The following is an 18,608-nucleotide window of genomic DNA, read 5'->3' on the forward strand; positions in this document are numbered from 1 at the left end:
AGAGGACAATGCTAAAGGAAAAAACCTAAACAAATCTAGATTTAAAACCCTAAACCGACTGGGCCCAAAACCAATCAAGCTCAGCTCCTAGACAGCCCAACAAGAAGAAAGCCCAAGCAAGGCTATCACTCCACCCGCTAACCCCGACCCATGCTGAGAGCAACTAGGACACCAGCCGCCACCTACCATCGCCACCTACACCGCCTGGAATATGCCCGCCTCCGCCTACACCTGCATACCCCACGCGCGATCCAGACTAGACTACCGATGCTAGCCAACCGAACCAGATCTAGCGAATAAGATCCATGAGGACCACGACGGCCCTGCCACTCCTGGCGAAACCACCTCCTCCACCCGCACGCGCCCCAACGGGCCCAAACTTGCCTGCTCCACCAACTCACGAGCCTCAATCTAGGCTAGAATCGATCCAGCCGACATGCCAATGTGTCGAGATGCATATTTCTCTCCCACCCCCCACCTCCCACCCCGGCAGGGATAGCAGATCGGTACTGAGACTAGGAAGACCCGTCCGATGACGTCGCCGTGGGGACTCGCCATCAAACGGAGCACGAAAAAGTGTGGAGGCTGCTTCTCAAGAGAGAGACGAGAGAACAACCCTAGATTTTTTCCAATAATATAAATTGATCTTAGTTAACTGCATCTTATTGTCTAAATATAACTAAACTTAATAGAAGCAGTTAACTCTCATTAATATATTGAGAGTTTCCTGCGTTTTTAAAGAGTGGGAGAGAGAGAGAGCAGAAGAACCCCCGGGTTTGTTTCTGTCCTGTTCCACCGCCTCAAGCCTTTAGTGCTTATCGTTAGGGTTTACAAGTGTGATTTGGTTTCAAACTAAGAAAGCTTTTCTGAAAAAGCCCAGAGTGTTCTTGACGTAATTTTCCCAGCTTCAATTTCTTTTTGCTATCAAGATTTGGTTGTATTCAATTTAATTATGATTTGTATTCTTATGAATTTTGTGGCAATTTTAACTCGAAGAAAATAGGGAAGGGTAAGAGACATGAAAAGGGAGGCAACCGATTCTGGGAGTATTAAGCTGGGCTTCAAGACCCCTAGGGATGCCATATGGTATTACACTCAATTTGTTTATATGGTGTGAAATGATGAACATAGTGTGAGTATGAACATAATGTTTGTTTGATTTGTTTGTGCCAATTGATTGATCTTTTCGATATGGGTGTCAATCTTTGGATTAAAAGACTAGTAATATTCATAGGATCACAAATTTAGTGTGTTTATCTAACTAAAGCAAATCAAGGAAAGTAATGAGACTATAACTTCAATGGGACAGGGGAAAGGTGAACAAGGAAAATGATGAATAACAGTGCAAGAAGAGAAATTAAACACTCCATGCTTGGTACCTTTTATATATTCAGCACAAGTAACAAGCAACAAGAAATCTCATCACTTTTGTTTTTGCTTTTCTCCACTTTTTTCTTATACTCAGTAATCCAGGGTTTTTCCACCTATACTGATTTGTAGTGCAATTTAACTTTCCTTCAAGACCTTGGTTCACAAAGAAAACTTTACTTCTCTAAGATCTTTGTTCTTTGTGACTACATAAATTGGATTGCAGCATAAAATAATTAGAATGCCACAAAAAGACTAATCAATTGATAATCCTCGAGCATAACTTGAAGTATTGGGCGCCTTTTAGTTTAAATTTATGTATGATCAGCATGATGCTACTGCAAGTAAGGGTACAATCATCTTTAACTTGTGTGTTTGCTGTTGTAAAATTTTTGGTACTACGCTACTACTAGATTTGCTATTCGTTGATGCATGTATTCTTTTAATACCATTCTATAGTTGTCACAGTACTGTCAAAGTATGATAGCTGAATTGGTGAGTTTCTGCATTGCTAAGTGGCTTTTGCCTTAAACAAATAATACATATATATAAAAAGCCTGCAAATGCTATAGTTTTCCTTTAAAAATTTTATGTTTTTCCTTTCATCATCCTCTCAAATATTTCACTTTTTTTTTTCTTAATAACAATCTATATTTCAGTTGCTAGTTGCCACTTAAATATTCATACAGGCTCAGTGTGATGACCTAAATTTCCGTTATTTAATTTTGGTAATTAATAATGGACCAGTTGTATGAATAATTGTTATTGTGCTTTATTCATAAGTTGTATGTGAAGTATAATGGTTTTCGTGCGTAGAATTATTCGAATTTCACAGTTTAGGGGGTCGTGCGAAGTTTGACTTTTTATACGTTGGGTTTCTCGGAAAACTTCCTTCACGAAAGTTGTAGTGCGCGTCGATACGAGCTCGTGGAAATAAGGAACGCGTCAATCAGAGTTCGTATGAAGAAGTTATGGTCATTGGAAGAAGTTTTCATTTTGGTATAATAAGGAATTTCCGGAAAATCATTTCATAATTTCATTTTCCATTTCCAAAATGTTTCTTTCTCTCTCTTCTCTCTCGACTGATACCTTCAGTATTGAAGATATCCGTCTGACCCGACCCGACTTTTCGGGCGAACTCCGGCGGTCTCCGGCGGTGAAACTTTCCAGATCAGCTCGTGTTCGCCGTCCGCTCCTCCCTGTGGTATCCTCTATCAGCGATTCTCACGCACGACGGCGCTGCAAGGCGGTGATTTCTGGTGAAATCGGACCCGATCGGTTCTCCGATCTCTGACGTCGGCGAGGCTTCAAACCAAGCTTGGGGAGCTCGCAGCAGCCTCCTGGATCGATCTGTGGTGGTTGGTCGGATTGATTCATGTGAAACTTGGTTCAACTCGGATTAAACAGTAATTCAAGGCTTACGAGGTAGTTTTCGATCCTTTATGCTTAGTTTCTGACTTTGTGCTAGTTATGAAAATGGTTAAGCATGCTGAGATGAACATCTTTGATGTTGGAAGTTTTGTGAAATATTGAGTTTTGGCCGGAGGCAGTGCGCCACCGCTTGTGGCGGCGTTCCGGCCATGTAAGAGACTGTTTATGGTATTATATATCTTCTACTCGTCGATATGAGCGTTTCGATATATAATACGCAATTATTGGAGTTCGTATGAAGTTGTTATGATTTTTACGGTTTCATACCAGTCGATTTATTCGATCCGTGAGGATTCGAGCGTCCGATCGATTTGTGGTTTGGATATATCGATCGTGAAAGTACTCCGGAGACTTTGGGAGGTCTCAGATGTAGTTTCACCTCGATTGGCACCACTTTGGAGATTTTAGTTCAAAACAGGGGTTTCGAACTTAGATCATTTGTGAATTGTTGCTAAGTTAAAACCGTATGTGATTAGGTACTTGACAAAGAATTTTTGGACGGTTATTTTATGGATTGGCTGCTTTTTCTATACTGAAGACGCAACAGGAGTTTCGAGGTGAGTAATCTCACAACATTCATTACGAACAGAGTTACCATTATTGTTTTGGCGTTATTTATTTAACTGCAAACTATAGTTGGTATTAGTAGGCATTCTTGAGCGGTATATATGTATATTTACTTGAAATATATATATTCTTGTGAGTGATGTGTGATGAATAATATGCATGATGGTGTTCATATTATTGTTGAAGGTGACTTTTCAGGAAACAATATTGTGAAAAAATATGTTTTCTATTGTTTGAAAAGTATTGAGTTTGATGTTACATTTTTGAGTCAAGTGTGACTCATTTTAAATGCATTGGTCCTTGTACCAAGAGCCACAGATGGTGAGAAGGGATGGGGAAAACCGAAACTAGATGTTTGTAATGTTTTTAGATTGGGTGCGACTTACTTAACATTTGATTTTAAGACCAGACGGGGTCTGAAGATCATATGTCACAGATGGTGACAGGTCGCAGATGGTGACCAAGGCAGGAAATCGGTAATCACATCTTTAGCCGAACGAGTGGTTACGACTTCAGTTATAGTTCTATTCTGTCTGCCATTATAGCTTATAGAGGTAACGGTCGAGGTTGTTGGAGACTCATAAGTATGTAATTAAAGGAGAGTTTCGAGAATATTCTTCTTTTATTGTCTAGATGAGACTTGAATTGCTCCTTGGTGGTTAAGTTAGCAAATAGAATATTGTCACAGCGGTGACTTAAGTTGTCCCTTCGGTGGAAAGGATATGAAATGTTAGCAGGAATCATGGTTGCATTGTTTCCTTTAGTTGATTGTGTGAGTTGTTGATTGATATTCATGAGTTACTCATACGAGCTTTCATAAGCTTACCGGGTTTGTTTTGTGGCAACCCGGTGCACTATTCTATGGTGTAGGGGTTAATCCTGCAGGTCAGAATAATTGTGGCTGAAACTGAGGTAGCTTGTTGGCAGCAAAATGGGTAGGAAGAAAATTTTGTTGGCTTTGCTATTGTTATGACTTCTGCTATGTAGTAAGCTCTGAGGAGCATTTATGTTTTATTTCGTGATGACAACTTAATTCGTAAGTTATGTAATATATGACTCTGTGGGGCGGATCAATATTGATATAGTGGGTTTTCAGGGCATCAATATGTACTTGATTTAAAGGGAAGATGTTCCAGGTATTTTATATTGATGACTGAACGATCACGCATGTATAATTATGGGATTGTATATCGATTTTTATTTGTGTTAAAAATCAGGGGCGTGACAATCAAAAAGACATAATGCAAATATTTCCAGCAAGTGTGGTGAAATTATGGAACGAATAGGATGTCCTAGTATTGGTTCTGACCAGATTAAGCTTACAATTTATACTAAATTTCTTTGGAAATCGACGCAAGTGCTTTAGATTTACAATCACAAATCCAAATCTTTTTATTTCATCAATTGCAAGCTGTAGTTGCTTTCCTCTACTTGGGTTTGTTCAAAGCTTATGAAAAAAAGAGCCATTCTCTTAGCTGGCTTACTCATTTGGATCAGTTGCAATGTCATACTAAACTATTTACATACTAAACTCCCAAATTCACATATGATCGATGGGTATGGGTATGAATGTGGTCGGCGTTAGAGTGGGGAGGTGTGCGGGGTAGGGTTAGGTTCGGGAAGAGTACTCCGGCAAAGAATCGTTCACCATTACGATAAACTCCGACACCGGGTCAGGTACTGATGCGATCCCACAACCGGACAAAAGTTACTTTACTAACATACGTACACAAACTCTTAAATTCATAACCTTATAATAAGGCATTCAAACAAATTCAGTAGTCTCCAACATCTTAATTCTCAAGCTATGAACAATATAAAGTTTAAAATCCAAACTCAACTAGATAGATTTCTCTCTATGGTTTGTCCCATTTCTACCATGCTTAGAGCATCTTTAGCATACTCTCTATTTTGACTCCTTAGCTATTTTAGAGAGCATGTTTAGCTTTTTATCTATTTTAGCAGCTGCACCAGACTCCTAAGTGACTCTCTATTATAACTTTTAACTATCTCGCTCCTAAATATAGAGAGGGAAATGAGGCTCTCTATAATTTAAAACATTCCTTTTGAGTTACTTTATGTAATTTATAAATACATTTAAACTATTTAATATTCCTTTAAAAAATAATATAAATTCAAAATTAGCTAAAATAGATAGCACTGATACAGACATATTTCTAAAGTGGCCAGCGAAAATGACTTTTTAGCTATTTTAGCTAAAATTTGACTCAAAAATGGCTAGCATTGCTAGCAGACTCTTTATTTTGGCTCCTTTGCTATTTTGGAGAGCATGTTTAGCTTTTTATATATTTTAGCAGTTGCACCAGACTCCTAAGTGGCTCTCTATTATAACTTTTATCTATCTCGCTCCTAAATATAGAGAGCGAGATGATGCTCTCTATAATTTAAAACATTCATTTTGGGTCATTTTATGTAATTTATAAATACATTTAAACTATTTGATCTTCATTTGAAAAATAATATAAACTCAAAATTAGCAAAAATAGAGAGCACTGATACATATGTATTTTTAAAGTGGATAGTCAAAATGACTTTTTAACTTAAATTTGACTCAAAAATGACTAGCATTGCTAAAGATGCTCTTACCACTTTGGTATATTAGACGTGGTTGTAATGTTCCAAGTCACACAAAATTACACTACAAAAACATAAGGTTTTAGTCACGACAGTTTTTGTGATTAAACCAAATTTCCCAAAGTACATGTACTAGTCATGAAACGTGGTGTGATTGTGTTGGCACTGAAACTTCCTAAGTGAAAACATTTATTTAGTTACCATTATAGTTATCGCTAAATTATGTGCACGACAAAAATGTCGTGCCTTCGAAATACTCTTTTTACAAAAGCACTTCACCAACATGAAACCAAATCAACATCAAAATCGTGTTTTGCAACATATTAAGCGCATTAAAAGTACACATACACATGTTATATTTAATGTTACATAATAATCCAATTATTACACAATTACATAGTTGGCCGACACAAAAACTAATAGAAATGATATTACGTACCCCATATACGGATGTTATTAGCTTCCCTTGGTTAGTGCAAAAGTCTCCTGCCTAATCTTCTGCTAGATTTTACCAAATATCAGATTCATAGTCAAATCAAGATAAAGAAAAGTATACAAGAATGTTATAAGAGCGACTCACATACGTACAAACTTTAAAATGAGTCGGTTAATCAAAATCAAGTTAAGAGTGAAGCATTATATAAAGTGTGTGCATTTGCACTACATAAAACTAATATGTTATATATGTGGTTGTTGTCTGTTATATGCAATTGTAAGTTGATCTCTAAATCAAGGGCATGGTTGAATTCCAATTCACAAATTAAAGAAGCAAGAGCACAACAGTATTGACAACATTTTGAATCAAGACACTAATCAGCAGGTAATTTGTGTTTTCACGGGATCGATGAGATAATAATCAGTTTTCTTATAATAAAAAATTATTATGCACAAAAGTCTTTTTTTTTATATAGCAAACTTGCAACAAATCCTTATATTTGGGTTGACTAAAGATCGATTTTGTTGTCGTGAACTTTTTAAGTGTTGGATGTCTGATTAATCTCCGGTTGTCGTGGTTAGAGCACCCACTACCTATGTACGAAGTCATAGATTTGAGTCACCATGGGGGCAGAAGTGAAACCCTTTGATCCTCTTTAAAAAATTAAAAAAAAAAAAAAAAAAAGTAATCTCCGGTTGTCAACTCTTTTGAGGAAGAACTCTAAAACACCCCAAATTTTCGTTAAAGAATATGACAAATTTTAGTGGAGAACTAAGACAGACCTTCAAATCAGCAAACAAAACAAGTAAACAAAATTTAAACTTCAAACCACCCGATCCTCAACTTCAGTTTGCATTTTCCGTTCAATGTGAATTATCAAGTTCTCAATTCAGTAGTCTCCAACATCTCATCGTCAAACTACCATAATACTTTCTAAAAATGTATATAGACTCATGGAGAAAAAACAAACTCAATAACCATTTCATCGAGTGGGAGGATACTATGCACTCATGTTAATATATTACGGGCACGCAAACAGTAATTCACCACCACAATAAATAAATTGTGGTTTAAATGAAGAGTCGTTGATTCATATTTTTATGACTTGTCCATTCTCTGCTTCGTTATGGGATAGCTGGGTGGCAATTTTTAATTTGACCTATATGCCAGCTTCATTGTGGGATTTATTAAACCTGGGGTGTGTTGGTCGTAGCTCCCAAGTAAAGGAAGTTTGGCTTATTTGTTTTACCACTACTTTGTGGTTTATATGGAGAGGTAGAAATAAAATGAAGCATGATAATTGGGTGGTTACTGTGGAGGCCACGAAGAGGTTAATTATGGGTCATGTTCAAGCTGCTAGTAAACTAGCCATAGGGAGTATGTATAATTCAGTGGTTGAGCTTCAAATCTTAAAAAAAAATTGGGGTTAGTTGTCGTCCTCGTCAGACTCCAAGGATTGTTGAGGTTAATTGGATTCCTCCAATTATGGGCTGGGTGAAAATTAATACAGATGGTGTATGGCAACGTGTTTCGGGAAGAGCAGGTTGCAGTGGAGTGTTTAGGGACTATTAGGGCTCTTTTATGGGTGCTTTTGCTTCTAACTTGAGATTCCTAGTTCCGTCGATGCAGAGATCATGGCAGTTATTCAAGCAATTGAGCTTGCTTGGGTTAGGTAGTGGAAGCACATTTGGGTTGAAGTTGATTCAACTATGGTACTTAATTTCCTTCATGCACCCCATCTTGTTCCATGTAGGTTCCGTGTTGCTTGAGATAATTGTTTGCACCGTATCTCACAAATGCAATTTAAATCTTCTCATATTTTTAGAGAGGGAAATCAGGTGGCAGATGCGCTTGCTAATGTTGGTTTGTCATCGTCAGGCTTGGTGTGGTGGAATACGGCTCCTCCTTTTCTTCTAGATCTTTGTCGACGAGACTCACTTAGTCTTCCCAATTTTTGGTTTATTTGAGTTGTAGTTTTCTTGTCGCTTTTCATTTGTTAATCGACTAGGGGTTAGAACCTGTTTAGCATAGCTTTTCTGTTTTTTGGCTAGGGGTATGGGCGAGATGTCCTCCCTTCTTTTGTGTGTATCATCCAGCTCTTTTAATAAATCATGTTAAGAGGCTCTACTATCTCCAATCATATTTTAGCCAAAAAAAAACAAATTCAGCACTAACTTGTGCTTTGCAACACATACATATCACATCAATCAAATTTTCAATCACCAAGAAAAAACTCTAACGGAGCTAATATATATCATCCAGCGCGCGGTTAGTTCTATTGTGGTGTTGTGGTGATGATTGGCCAAACCAAAAAAAAAAAAAAAACAATAGTGGCGACGGAAAGGGTTACAGTCACTTTAGATAATGTGAACGAAAGCCAAAGCCAATTTCACTACAAAAGAATTTAGAATCATGAAGCTTCGAATTTTTCAAATTCCTACCATTCTATTTCTACCAGTACTTGTACATTTATGTGACTCCATGTTTTCTAGTAAGAAAACTGAAACAAATATGCAATGTCGAAGATGCAATGAGTAATTAATTTGCTTAAGATCTCAGTAGACATCTGCTAATTGGCGAGAAGCAGCGAGTCTCTTGTAAATCTCCAAAACCAATCTGGTGTCAACAGCTTCCTCGGAAGCCGCCACCGAAAGCTGATCTTGCGCTTTTGCCACCTTCTTTGATCCTCCTGCAATCCTCCTAGCGCCGCCAACGTTGCCTGCCGTCCGAACCATCATGTCAACATAAGCACCGTGGAGCTTGGCCAACAGCTTTATCGGCGAAACAAACTTGATCAGTCTAAGCTTTGCTGCGGTTCTGATCTTCCAAGACCGCCGAGTAGGACTAGTGCTCCCATTAGGTCCACCACCGAGCCTTACGACCCTCATCTTCTTCTTCTTGTCACCATTCAGTCTCTGGTACCTTCTCCTCCTCCAGTACCTCTTCAAGTTTTCGTAGCACGTAGTCGGAGCAATCTCCATACTGTAATTTTCAAGTGCTCTAGCTAGGTAGGTCTACGGTCTGTGGAAATTTCTTGAAAGAAATGAAGAATGTGATATTGAAAGTTGAGAGGGGTGTGTGAAGATAGCAAGGAAGAAGGGTTTATATAGGAGAAGTCAGATTTAGTGTGTTTATGAAGCTTGGTCTTGGAGTTAGCTTCTGAGAAAAGGAATCAAAGGGTTTCTGTTACAAGTGAGAATTGGTGTACTTGGTCAATAATGTCTGCCTGAGTGTCTGACCAGGCAAAGGCTATTAATATAGTATCATCCAATAATTGAATAATGATAACTTTATCTGATAAAGTATGCTTGGGCTTAATTTGACTAATATATCCAATCCATGGTATAATCTATCTATATGATTAATAAATGGTTTCTAATTCCATGGTCCTATATATGCTCTAATTTTGACTCCAATATGACTATTCCGTACATTCCAATAGACAGTGGTTGCTTGCCAATAGGTGCATCATGATCCAGAAGAACTTCTGTGCTATTTCAATATCTAAATTGATGTTTCTTTATACTCTATAGACTATTTGAACAAGTCACCTTAACTTTTGTATTCTATCCCAAGGAAATATGCCATGAATAAATAAAAAGGAAGCTTGATCTCCTATTTTCTATGGTTCTCTTTGCTGTATAAATCAGAATTCTTGATGGGATTCTTGCAAATTGCCATATTTCATAGAGCTGATCCCCCATCACTTTCATTTTAAACCATTCTTCTCTCAATCACCAATTAGGTCTCAATAATCAGATTTATTTAGCACATATCGTTTTCACTACATAGCGTAATTAGCATTATATCTTCGCCCGCCCATGTGCCCGAAACAACAAAAGACGACCATTTTTGTTTTCAACACCTTAAAACAACTTCTTAAAGCAAAGGAGGTACTGCTAGAGTATAAGTTAGAGCCTTAGGAAGACTACTCTATTGTTCAGAAGAGCCGAGTCCATGAGTAGTTGAGTTCATCTGAAATAGAGAAATATCGAGCTCTTTTTTTATTTGACAAAATTTTGGGCTAAACATGCTTATGGAAATTAACACGTGGTTGACTGCAGTCCAATTAGATGTGAAATGAGAACGGGCAAATTTGCTTCCCAGATTCCAAATACAAGCAGGTAGGTGAGAGTAATGAAGTCCTGCGGTTTGTTTCTTTCTCCTTGGGCTGCAGTTGAATAGTTTGTTTAGGCTAGTCCCCAAATTCTGGTATCTGGGCCAATCCCAGTGAGACCAAAATTAATTCTGGGGTGCCTTCTAGACGGTAAGTGTACAATTCAAACAGACATTTAATTGCAATGTATCACTTGCATATGTCCAAACTTGAAGACTCTTCACTCTTCAGACAAACAAGCATCTAGAAGCAATGTAATATGAACATCAAGAAAAATCCTAAAACAAATCAATTAATCAAACTTAAGCAAAAAAAGGGATGGTCCCAGATGAAGAAAAAAATGGTCTACATATGGTATGGATTATAGATTTCACTCATTTCAGAATCTGTAGTGAAATTCAAGCATCCGCGGATCCTAGAGTATGAACATCTATCTGGTCACTAACTCTTTACTACTTTCTGCAGTTGCAGCATACTCACAGCCTAGTGCTAGTGTATTCTCCCACCATTTAGCATGGGTTTGTGTCTCCACTACTGGTTTGTGATGCTTCAACAACCTGATGATGATGGCTATATACACTCTCCAGTTCTGCTTGCTGCACATTAAGATTACTTGCGTTAGTGGACGGTGGCTGAGCATTTCCAGAGTCTGCCAGCATCTGGAAGTACGCATGAGGTCCCCAACCTGCCCATCCAAATAGAAAAGAAACGTGAACAATAATTTTGAACTGCTAAAGTGCAGATATTTAACTTAGTTCCTCAAATAATAATTAACTGTAGAAAACAGAATTTTTCCGTTGAAGGAAAACAAAAGGCTCATGAACTCTATAAAATCTGAACACCTAGGCAATGAAGACAGAGTAATGTCTGGCATTTCTTCAGCCGCATAGTTCCATTGTCAGATACCAATTTCAAAATTATCAAATCCCCGCCCCAATGTAGGCAAAAGGTAATACAGGACTTTCTTCTCAGAAAAAGAAAAGGGTAATACAGGACAAAACCAAAGCTTAATAAGTTTAGAAAAACAACTCTCAAGCATTGCATACCATCAGTATCATATGGTGGTGGAAAGAATTGCAAGTAACAAAATGAAGAAACAATGGCTCCTGCACCAAAAGAAAACATCACACATTATAATAAATGAAAATAATAATAAAAAGTAACTTTTTTTTTTCTCTAAATATCTTTAAAGCGGTTGCATAAGCAGGCAAAGTACCTAGAAGACCTCCAGCAAAAACATCTTGCCAGTGATGCCAGTAGTCATCAACTCGAGAAACTGCTACCAGTGCTGCAAGAAGTAATGGAGAAAAGACAATACAGAGTTTTGCAACATGCCCCTTGCGATCAAACACCCTCACTTTCCCTGACAAGTACCATGCAATGAAAGTAAGACCTGCGAAGGACCCTGCATGTGGAAAACCAGAATGTCTTTCAATTAATGTTGCGGTGATACAGATAACAGAAGAAAAAACCAAATGAGCAAGCAAAAAATCCAAAGCAGTAGAGAAAAATGGCCAGATAATGCATAGAAAATCCGCAAATGAAGGAAAGAAAATAGATGGATAGCATACCCAACTCCCATTAAGTACTGTATAAATGAGAAAGCAAATCTGGGAGAATACAACATGTCCTACAGAAATGGGGTTTGATATCACACAGACAAATCCCTATATTCATGTACAGTTTCATAAAATTAGTCAGTTTCTTACCTGAAGCATGCCCGCTTGGGAAGCTTTTGTGTCCTTCCTTAATGACACTCTTCTCTCCAGTACACATGACATTCTTTGTGACAGGATCAAACACCTGGACAATTACTTACATGTCACTGTGTGTATAAGCAAGTAGGACCAAGAACTAACAGTAAAAGTTTATGTCAAGAGAATATCAAAAAGAAAGAAAAATTGAAGATGTTAGAAGTCCCACCCCTTTTCCATCAGGGAAACAACGCCAAAAAAAGTCTGGACGAGGTCGTCCAACACCATCTTTGATTGCTTCAGTTAAAACAGCGGTTATAAAGACAGAAAACAGAAGGCCTGAATGAACATGAAAAGTGGAAGTGATATCAGGATACAACAACATGCAAATCCGCTGTCCAAGATATGAATCACGAATAAAGACAGAAGCATTACCTAAAATGGCATGGTGCAGATCATAGACATCCCTTCTGATGAAGTAGTAGACAACAATGATGGCAAGCGGTAACAGTATTGCAATTATCTGGTACCAAAAGTGAAAAGTAAGACATGAAACTCATGCAACTTTCAACTTTATGAGCACTTCCCATCATGATATTATTTTCTTAAAACCAAAACTTACCGGAACACCCCAGAAGGGAACTGTATTGCCTTTCAATGGGTATTTCAGGTCTGTCATCATATCCTCTCCAACAAAGCGGTGAAAAGGCTCTATCAAGTTCAGACCAAGATATATGGCCGCAAGAACCACCAGCATAAGCCAATCATGCATATGAAACCTCGCCACTTGAACTCCATGAGACCTTACGGTGTGAGAACACAACTGAATCTCCGGCATTTTAGACTAACCAAGGAAAAAAAGACACGGCTTAGCAACTGTACGTACTGTCCAACCTACTAAAATGTCAATTATACCAACTTATGCACTAATCCTACCGAAAATAAAAGTGATGTAGGAGTTGGTGATCAGTGAATTAGGATGTAGAAAAGAAAGAATAACAGGTAGAGGGTTGAGAAGAGAATAGGGAGAAAGGAGAGAATTGAGAACAGGGAGTTTTAGGAAGCTTATAATCTTCATCAATCAAGTCTGCCTTTTCTCAGACAACAATGGCTAGAATAATACTAAAACAGCTAGGAAAATATGATTCGTAATACTTCTAAGCTACCTAAGAACGCTAGTAATACTAATTCCAAAAACAATCTGGAACATAAAACATTCCTAAAAGCATTCTAAATATCTAATGGTTGTTTGTCATCAAAAACAGCGAGACTAGCAACCGAAAAATGATGAAAAGAACTCGGAAATCAATCTCACTGTCATTTCAACTGAGCCGAAACTCGCTGCAGAAAACGACTCAGAAGCAACTAATTTCAACGAAACTCACTAACAATTGAGAATTGGCCGGTGTCCTTGGTCAATAATGTCTGCCTGAGTGTCTGACCAGGCAAAGGCTATTACTATAGTATCATCCAATAATTGAATAATGATAACTTTATCTGATAAAGTATGCTTGGGCTTAATTTGACTAATATATCCAATCCATGGTATAATCTATCTATATGATTAATAAATGGTTTCTAATTCCATGGTCCTATATATGCTGACTCCAATATGACTATTCCGTACATACCAATTGAAAGTGGTTGCTTGCCAATAGGTGCATCATGATCCAGAAGAACTTCTGTGCTATTTCAATATCTAAATTGATGTTTCTTTATACTCTATAGACTATTTGAACAAGTCACCTTAACTTTTGTATTCTATCCCAAGGAAATATGCCATGAATAAATAAAAAAGGAAGCTTGATCTCCTATTTTCTATGGTTCTCTTTGCTGTATAAATCAGAATTCTTGATGGGATTCTTGCAAATTGCAATATTTCATAGAGCTGATCCCCCATCACTTTCATTTTAAACCATTCTTCTCTCAATCACCAATTAAGTCTTGATAATCAAATTTATTTAGTGCATATCGTTTTCACTACATAGCGTAATTAACATTATATCTTTGCCCGCCCATGTGCCCGAAACAACAAAAGACGACCATTTTTGTTTTCAACACCTTAAAACAACTTCTTAAAGCAAAGGAGGTACTGCTAGAGTATAAGTTAGAGCCGTAGGAAGACTACTCTATTGTTCAGAAGAGTCGAGTCCATGAGTAGTTGAGTTCATCTGAAAAAGAGAAATATCGAGCTCCTTTTTTTATTTGACAAAATTTTGGGCTAAACATGCTTATGGAAATTAACACGTGGTTAACTGCAGTCCAATTAGATGTGAAATGAAAATTGGTAAATTTGCTTCCCAGATTCCAAATACAAGCAGGTAGGTGAGACGTGAGAGTAATGAAGTCCTGCGGTTTGTTTCTTCTCCTTGGTCCGAAGTCGACTAGATTGGTAGGCTAGTCCCCAAATTCTGGTATCTGGGGCCTCTCCCAGTGAGACTAGAATTAATTCTGGGGTGCCTTCTAGACAGTAACTGTACAATTCAAACAAACATTTAATTGCAATGTATCACTTGCATATGTCCAAACTTGGAAGACTCTTCTCTCTTCAGACAAACAAGCATCTAGAAGCAATGTAATATGAACGTCAAGAAAAATCCTAAAACAAATCAATTAATCAAACTTAGGCAAAAAAAAGGGATGGTCCCAGATGAAGAAAAAAATGGTCTACATATGGTATGGATTATAGATTTCAGAATCTGTAGTGAAATTCAAGCATCCGCGGATCCTAGAGTATGAACATCTATCTGATCACTAACTCTTTACTACTTTCTGCAGTTGCAGCATACTGCCTAGAGCTAGTGTATTCTCCCACCATTTAGCATGGGGTTTGTGTCTCCACTACTGGTTTGTGATGCTTCAACAACCTGATGATGATGGATATATATACTCTCCAGTTCTGCTTGCTGTACATTAAGACTACTTGCGTTAGTGGACGGTGGCTGAGCATTTCCAGAGTCTGACAGCATCTGGAAGTACGCATGAGGTCCCCAGCCTGCCCATCCAAATAGAAAAGAAACGTGAACAATAATTTTGAACTGCTAATGTGCAGATATTTAACTTTAGTTCCTCCAATAATAATTAACTGTAGAAAACAGAATTTTTCCGTTGAAGGAAAACAAAAGGCTCATGAACTCTATAAAATCTGAACACCTAGGCAATGAAGACAAAGACTAATGTCTGGCATTTCTTCAGCCGCATAGTTCCATTGTCAGATACCAATTTCAAAATTATCAAATCCCCGCCCCAATGTAGGCAAAGGGTAATACAGGACTTTATTCTCACAAAAAAAAAAGGGGTAATACAGGACAAAACGAAAGCTTCATAAGTTTAGAAAAACAACTCTCAAGCATTGCATACCATCAGTATCATATGGTGGTGGAAAGAATTGCAAGTAACAAAATGAAGAAACAATGACTCCTGCACCAAAAGAAAAAATAACACATTATAAGAAATGAAAATAATAAAAAAAGTAACTTTTTTCTTTTTCTCTAAATATCTTTAAAGCGGTTCCACAAGCAGGCAAAGTACCTAGAAGACCTCCAGCAAAAACATCTTGCCAGTGATGCCAGTAGTCATCAACTCGAGAAACTGCTACCAGTGCTGCAAGTAGTAATGGAGAAAAGACAATACAGAGTTTTGCAACATGCCCCTTGCGATCAAACACCCTCACTTTCCCTGACAAGTACCATGCAATGAAAGTAAGACCTGCAAAGGACCCTGCACGTGGAAAACCAAATGTCTTTTCAATTAATGTTGCGGTGATACAGATAACAGAAGAAAAAACCAAATGAGCAAGCAAAAAATCCAAAGCAGTAGAGAAAAATGGCCAGGTAACGCATAGAAAATCCGCAAATGAAGGAAAGAAAATGGATGGATAGCATACCCAACTCCCATACAGTACTGTATAAATGAGAAAGCAAATCTGGGAGAATAAAACATGTCCTACAGAAATGGGGTTTGATATCACACAGACAAATCCCTATATTCATGTACAGTTTCGTAAAATTAGTAAGGTTCTTACATGAAGTATGCCCGCTTGGGAAGCTTTTGTGTCCTTCCTTAATGACACTCTTCTCTCCAGTACACATGACATTCTTTGTGACAGGATCAAACACCTGGACATGGATTACTTACATGTCACTGTGTGTATAAGCAAGTAGGACCAAGAACTAACAGTAAAAGTTTATGTCAAGAGAATATCAAAAAGAAAGAAAAATTGAAGATGTTAGAAGTCCCACCCCTTTTCCATCAGGGAAACAACGCCAAAAGAAGTCTGGACGAGGTCGTCCAACACCATCTTTGATTGCATCAGTTAAAACGGCGGTTATAAAGACAGAAAACAGAAGGCCTGAATGAACATGAAAAGTGGAAGTGATATCAGGATACAACAACATGCAAATCTGCTGTCCAAGATATGAATCACAAATAAAGACAGAAGTATTACCTAAAATGGCATGGTGCAGATCATAGACATCCCTTCTGATGAAGTAGTAGACAACAATGATGGCAAGCGGTAACAGTATTGCAATTATCTGGTACCAAAAGTGAAAAGTAAGACATGAAACTCATGCAACTTTCAACTTTATGAGCACTTCCCATCATGATATTATTTTCTTAAAACCAAAACTTACCGGAACACCCCAGAAGGGAACTGTATTGCCTTTCAATGGGTATTTCAGGTCTGTCATCATATCCTCTCCAACAAAGCGGTGAAAAGGCTCTATCAAGTTCAGACCAAGATCTATGGCCGCAAGAACCACCAGAATCAGCCAATCATGCATATGAAACCTCGCCACTTGAACTCCATGAGACCTTACTGTGTGAGAACCCAACTGAATCTCCGGCATTTTTGACTAACCAGGGAAAAAAAGACACGGCTTAGCAACTGTACGTACTGTCCAACCTACTAAAATGGCAATTATACCAACTTATGCACTAATCCTACCGAAAATAAAAGTGATGTAGGAGTTGGTGATCAGTGAATTAGGATGTAGAAAAGAAAGAATAACAGGTGGAGGGTTGAGAAGAGAATAGGGAGAAAGGAGAGAATTGAGAACAGGGAGTTTTAGGAAGCTTATAATCTTTATCAATCAAGTCTGCCTTTTCTCAGACAACAATGGCTAGAATAATAATAAAACAGCTAGGAAAATATGATTCGTAATACTTCTAAGGCTACCTAAGAACGCTAGTAAATACTAATTCCAAAAACAATCTGGAACATAAAACATTCCTAAAAGCATTCTAAATATCTAATGGTTATTTGTCATCAAAAACAGCGAGACTAGCATCCGAAAAATGATGAAAAGAACTCGGAAATCAATCTCACTGGCATTTCAACTGAGCCGAAACTCGCTGCAGAAAACGCGACTCAGAAGCCACCTAATTTGAACGAAACTCACTAACCGGACTATTTCAAAACGTCGTTACCAATAAAACCAGCTCGGACGGCACATAATCCTAGCTCAGATAAAGCCTAACTGAGCAATTCGGCTGAATTGACTCGAGATTTTCCAATATCATTTCTGTACGAAACCACTAAAGCTACCTGCAATTCCATTTTCTTGTATATTTTACTTCAATTTTATTTTCTTATATATTTTACTTCAATTTCTAGGCAACCAAACCACGCCTAACCTAAATCAAACCACAATGAGCTGCAGCACATGCACACAGATTTCCACGCACACGCAACTTTCCTTTTTGTATGTTTAAGCAAATGTGCATAAAAAAATTAAAGCAGAGAGAGACTTACATGTAAATTTCTTGAGCAATTGAGCGAGAGTCTGTGATGGAATGAACGATCGAGAGCTGTGGAGTGGTTTTGGTTGTGATCAGAAGGCGGTGGAGTGGATTGCGATGACGGAAAAGCGCGTGGAGTGAGTGAAACAGAGACAATTTACAGGTGAGCTGGTGCTGTTATCACACTATCCGCCAAATCTCTACAGTCGAGAGTAGGAAGGAGAAGACGAAGGAGAGGCGGAGAAGAAGGTGGATGAATTCGAATTCGAATTCATATTGTATAAAACTTGGAATTTGGATTTGGATTTGGATTTGGACTTTTATATTTGTCTGTTATTGTTATTAGTATTTAAGGCTTTTATGGGATTTTAAAAAGCGGAAAGCGACGAAAAGAGGAGTGCTTATTGCTGTGTCGGCGCGGTGTCACACCACGCGGACTGTGACTCACTGACTCGGTTTAATTGAGAATTGGTTACATTTCCTATTAGCACTAATCACTTCTTTGAATAAGGTTTAGACTCTCAAAAAAAACTTTCAAAATAGAGTAGTTTGAATTTTTTGGATAATAACGGGTTGATTTGGTTTTTACGGAAAGTAATCCTATAAATTTGGGAAAAAGTAAGTGTTTGGTGTAATTGAAATTTAAGATAATCGAAGA

At 37.8% G+C, this 18,608-nt stretch overlaps 3 protein-coding genes across 10 annotated transcripts; all 3 read right to left on the reverse strand.

Annotated features, from left to right (window-relative positions):
* Nucleotides 1-8,732: 8,732 nt before the first annotated feature.
* Nucleotides 8,733-9,500, reverse strand: LOC112199649. The gene has a single exon (XM_024340628.2). It carries the CDS (start codon nucleotides 9,376-9,378, stop codon nucleotides 8,953-8,955), a length of 426 nt encoding a protein of 141 aa, XP_024196396.1. The 5' UTR covers nucleotides 9,379-9,500; the 3' UTR covers nucleotides 8,733-8,952.
* Nucleotides 9,501-10,758: 1,258 nt separating this feature from the next.
* LOC112197694 (lipid phosphate phosphatase 2) lies at nucleotides 10,759-17,201 on the reverse strand. 6 transcript variants are annotated; one of them, XM_040518301.1, is made up of 8 exons: nucleotides 13,598-13,704; nucleotides 12,831-13,052; nucleotides 12,644-12,731; nucleotides 12,438-12,547; nucleotides 12,224-12,317; nucleotides 11,731-11,919; nucleotides 11,561-11,620; nucleotides 10,759-11,199 (listed from the first exon to the last, which is right to left on the reverse strand). In XM_040518301.1, the coding sequence occupies exons 2-8, from the start codon at nucleotides 13,044-13,046 to the stop codon at nucleotides 11,024-11,026; spliced, it is 933 nt and encodes a 310-aa protein (XP_040374235.1). In that variant the 5' UTR covers nucleotides 13,047-13,052; nucleotides 13,598-13,704; the 3' UTR covers nucleotides 10,759-11,023. The 6 variants fall into 6 exon arrangements, with proteins under 6 accessions (XP_040374235.1, XP_040374234.1, XP_040374237.1 ...); XM_040518300.1 differs by having other exon boundaries at nucleotides 13,594-13,683; XM_040518303.1 differs by having other exon boundaries at nucleotides 10,759-11,110; nucleotides 13,524-13,677.
* On the reverse strand, nucleotides 14,804-18,286 carry LOC112197695 (lipid phosphate phosphatase 2). Of its 3 annotated transcripts, none has more exons than XM_024338478.2 (8): nucleotides 17,964-18,286; nucleotides 16,843-17,064; nucleotides 16,656-16,743; nucleotides 16,450-16,559; nucleotides 16,233-16,326; nucleotides 15,740-15,928; nucleotides 15,569-15,628; nucleotides 14,804-15,203 (listed from the first exon to the last, which is right to left on the reverse strand). In XM_024338478.2, exons 2-8 carry the CDS (start codon nucleotides 17,056-17,058, stop codon nucleotides 15,007-15,009), a joined length of 954 nt encoding a protein of 317 aa, XP_024194246.1. In that variant the 5' UTR covers nucleotides 17,059-17,064; nucleotides 17,964-18,286; the 3' UTR covers nucleotides 14,804-15,006. The 3 variants fall into 3 exon arrangements, with proteins under 3 accessions (XP_024194246.1, XP_024194245.1, XP_024194247.1); XM_024338477.2 differs by lacking the exon at nucleotides 17,964-18,286 and adding an exon at nucleotides 17,538-17,787; XM_024338479.2 differs by lacking the exon at nucleotides 17,964-18,286 and adding an exon at nucleotides 17,157-17,292.
* Between the last annotated feature and the right edge of the window lie 322 nt (nucleotides 18,287-18,608).

The sequence above is a fragment of the Rosa chinensis genome, chromosome 4 (assembly GCF_002994745.2).
Source record: "Rosa chinensis cultivar Old Blush chromosome 4, RchiOBHm-V2, whole genome shotgun sequence".
Lineage (NCBI taxonomy): Eukaryota > Viridiplantae > Streptophyta > Magnoliopsida > Rosales > Rosaceae > Rosa > Rosa chinensis.